At 43.5% G+C, this 3,872-nt stretch overlaps 1 protein-coding gene across 1 annotated transcript; it reads right to left on the bottom strand.

The window, feature by feature from the left end:
* Nucleotides 1–3,026: 3,026 nt before the first annotated feature.
* On the bottom strand, nucleotides 3,027–3,546 carry LOC100083088 (dynein regulatory complex protein 8-like). The gene has a single exon (XM_039910923.1). The coding sequence runs from the start codon at nucleotides 3,544–3,546 to the stop codon at nucleotides 3,058–3,060; it is 489 nt and encodes a 162-aa protein (XP_039766857.1). The 3' UTR covers nucleotides 3,027–3,057.
* Between the last annotated feature and the right edge of the window lie 326 nt (nucleotides 3,547–3,872).

The raw sequence follows: 3,872 nt of genomic DNA, 5'->3' as shown, positions 1-3,872 counted from the left end.
TACTTGCCTTTGCTTTTGGAGTCATTACACCTCAGGCAAGAACCCCCAAAATGTTGATTTTTACCGAGAAAGAGTTTTACTTTACCATCTTTAGAGTTGTGATTCCCAGAAGCAAATGAAACAAGCACTGTGAGAGGCTTTAAATGGGGATATTTATTTTGAGGAATTCTCAGTCTGGGAGAAGGTGTCTCTTGAAGGGATGGCCTGAGGGGAGAGTATGTGTCATGCTATATTTAACAAATGATGATGATGCAAACCACAGAAACCTATATAAAGCAAGAATGGGAAAGGCTTTTCATGGATGAAATGTTATTTAGCTTTTAGAGCCAAGAAACAGATAGTTAGGTGAAGGAATTTCCCAGTTAGTTTCCTTCTTTCACTTAACCCTATTGCAATCCTAACCTTTAAAATACTTGGGGTGGAAAATCATTTTTAAATAGTTTTCCACAACGTCCTCTGTTATGCATTATCTTTAGCCAGTCCCCTGAAGTATAAGGCAAGCCTAACTTGCTTTCCTTTGCTCTACCTGTAGGAAAAGCCTAACTTCACTATCAACAGAAATGTGTTTTAAATCACATAAGTGAATCAATAGGAATGTAGAGTGATTGTGCACAGCATGCAAAAAATTGCATTTTTCCCTAGGTTTTGGAGGTTTACCAACTTCTGATATACCGGACATATTTCTTTTAGGCCCCGTTCCTTGATTGGTTATTCAGCTGTAAGATAGGGCCTCAATGCATTTTGGAATACATAACCAACGGCAGGGCCTGTCTCCATCTGTTGCCGATTTGTACATTCCAAGCACTTAGTACAGTGCTCTGCACACAGTAAGCGCTCAATAAATACTATTGAATGAATGAACTCTAAATGGTCACGGGCAACAAGGTTTAGATTATTGAAATCCAAAAATAAACTCCAAACTGTATTTTGCCATTAATTCCATCCACTTCGATTACCCCACAAACCATTTTTGAAGACAATCAAAAGTAACAAAAATGTGAGTATTTTTCCATTTCAGCTCCCCATTTAGCCCCTCCATTTAGCGAAGCTCGATCAATGGTATTTATTGAGTGCTTACTCAGTGCAGAGCCCTGGGAGAGTAGAGTTAGTAGATATAGACAAGCAGCGTGGCTCATTGGAAAGAGGCCAGGCTTGGGAGCCAGAGGTATGGGTTCGAGTCCCGCCTCTGCCACTTGTCAGCTGTGTGACTGTGGCCAAGTCACTTCACTTCTCTGTGCCTCAGTTCCCTCATCTGTAAAATGGGGATTAGCTGTGAGCCTCATGTGGGACAACCTGATTATCCTGTATCTATCCCAGCGCTTAGAACAGCGCTCTGCACATAGTAAGCACTTAACAAATACCAACATTTTTTTTTTTAATAATCCCAGCCTTCAAGAAATTTATGCGCTGTCCTTCTCTGCAGTCTCACATTTCCTCCTGCCTTTGGGACATCTCTTCTTGGATGTCCCACAGACACTTCAAACTTAGCATGTTTGAATTTTTTTAATCTTCTCACCTAAATTCTGTCCTCCTCTTGTCTACAGTGATGGAAAAGACAACACCTCTATCATCCCTGTCTTCCAAGCCCATGATCTTGGCATTATTTTCTATTCATCATTCTCGTTCAACCCACATATTCATTGTCACCAAGTTCTGTCTGTTCTGTCTTCACAGCATTGCTAAAATTGACCCTTTCCTCTCCATCTGAACTGCTATCATGCTGATCCAAGCACTTATCCTATTCTGTCTTGGCTAGGGCATCTGCCTCATCACTGACGTCCCTGCCTCTTATCTTTCCCCACTCCAGTCCATACTTCACTCTGAGGCAGAGGTCATTTTTCTAAATAAAAAGTTCAGTCCATATCTCCTGACTCCTCAAGAACCTCTAGTGGTTGCCCATCCAACTCCACATCAAACAGAAATTCCATCCCATTAGCTTTAAAGCACTCAATCAGGTCACCCGCTCCTACCTTACCTCACTCATTTTCTACTACAGCACAGACTGCACATCTGGCTCCTGCAACCTATTCACTTAAATCTCGATACTATCTGTGTTGCTGACCTCATTCATTCATTCATTCATTCATTCATTCATTCATTCATTCAATAATATCTATTGAGAGCTTACTATGTGCAAAGCACTGTACTAAGCGCTTGGAATGTACAATTCGGCAACAGATAGAGAAAATCCCTGCCCACTGATGGGCTTACAGTCTAATTGGGGGAGACAGACAGATGAAAACAATAGCAATAAATAAAATCAAGGGGATGTACACCTCATTAACAAAATAAATAGGGTAATAAAGATATACAAATGAGCAAATGAGCACAGTGCTGAGGGGAGGGGAAGGGAGAGGGGTAGGAGCAGAGGCAAAAGGGGGAAAGGGGGCTTAACTGAGGGGAGGTGAAGGGGGGGCAGAGAGGCAGCAGAGGGAGTAGAGGGAAAAGGGGAAGCTCAGTCTGGGAAGGCCTCTTGGAGGAGGTGAGCTCTCAGTAGGGCTTCAAAGAGGGGAAGAGAGTTAGTTTGGCGGAGGGGAGGAGGGAGGGCATTCCAAGACAGCGAGAGGACGTGGGCCAGGGGTCGACGGTGGGATAGGCCAGAACGGGACGGTGAGTAGATGAGTGGCAGAGGAGCGGCACATGCAGGGTGGGCAGTAGAAAGAGAGAAGGGAGGAGAGGTAGGAGGGGGCAAGGTGATGGAGAGCCTTGAAGCCTAGAGTGAGAAGTTGAAGAGACCCTTTCCAGCCCCCTGCAGGTTGAGCACAGACACCTATCTGCTGGAGAATATGTTGGGTCCATTTTCAGCCCTTAATACGAGCCATCGTGGAGTTACAGTCAGAGCAGTGACAACTAGAACACAGCTTGCCTCATATCTTTATTTGCTGGAATCATCTTGATTATCCTAGTTGATAAGGCACTCTTCACATCTTCTAAGAGTTTTACGGAGAGTAGCTACCCACTAACCGGCAAAAGAAATTCAAGTAAATAAACTGCAAGTTAAAATTTAAAAAAGGATTTTATTTTCATTAGAGGTGGCCCAATGTATTTTGTGACACTTTAATTGTCCTCTACCACCATCATCGCTAGATAGTCTCTGCAATTAATGATGTTTGATTCTGGATCCACAGCAGCAGACAGCATCTCCTCCATTTCCTCTTGTGTGAAAGGCTCGCCTTCTTCGGTCATGAACTTGACAAGCTCTTCTTTAGTCAGGTGCCCCTGTTTACTCGGGTCTAAGATCTCAAATGCACAAAGAAGGACATCTTCTGGAATCAGCCTATATCTCTTTTCCATCAATACTTTGGTCATCATAGGAATAAATTTTTCCAAGTGGCTATATCCAGTTGGCTCGTCTTCTTCTACCTCTGCAATTAGGTCATGTAATTCTTCTTCACTTGGGCAACGCCCCAGTGACCGGATAATTTTACCAATCTCCCCGACATCCACAGTGTTATTAGTTTCATGGTCAAAAACTTCAAAAGCATCTTTGATCTTCTTCTGGATCTCGCCTACCACAGCTTCTGCGTTGTCTTTCTCCTTCGCCATCCTGCCCATGTCTTCTCTCTGACCTGGAGTCTCCCCTCACCCCCCCGCCCACCTTCACATTCAACAAACCACCATTCTTCCCACCTAAAAAGCCTTATTAAAATCACATCCCCTTAAAGAGGCCTACCTCAACTAAGCCCTCATTTCCTCTACTCCCTCTCCCTTCTGCATCACCTATGCCTTTGGATCTTTACCCTTTAAATACTTGATATTTACCCCACCCTGAGCTCCACAGCACTTATGTATGTATCCTTAATTTATTTTACTATCTCCCCCACCAGACTGTAAGCTCCTTGAGAGCTGGGAACATGTTTACCAATTCTGAT

This window comes from Ornithorhynchus anatinus, chromosome X5, assembly GCF_004115215.2.
Source record: "Ornithorhynchus anatinus isolate Pmale09 chromosome X5, mOrnAna1.pri.v4, whole genome shotgun sequence".
Lineage (NCBI taxonomy): Eukaryota > Metazoa > Chordata > Mammalia > Monotremata > Ornithorhynchidae > Ornithorhynchus > Ornithorhynchus anatinus.
Note: the sequence above shows the minus strand (reverse complement) of the source record. Positions and strands in the feature narration are given on the sequence as shown.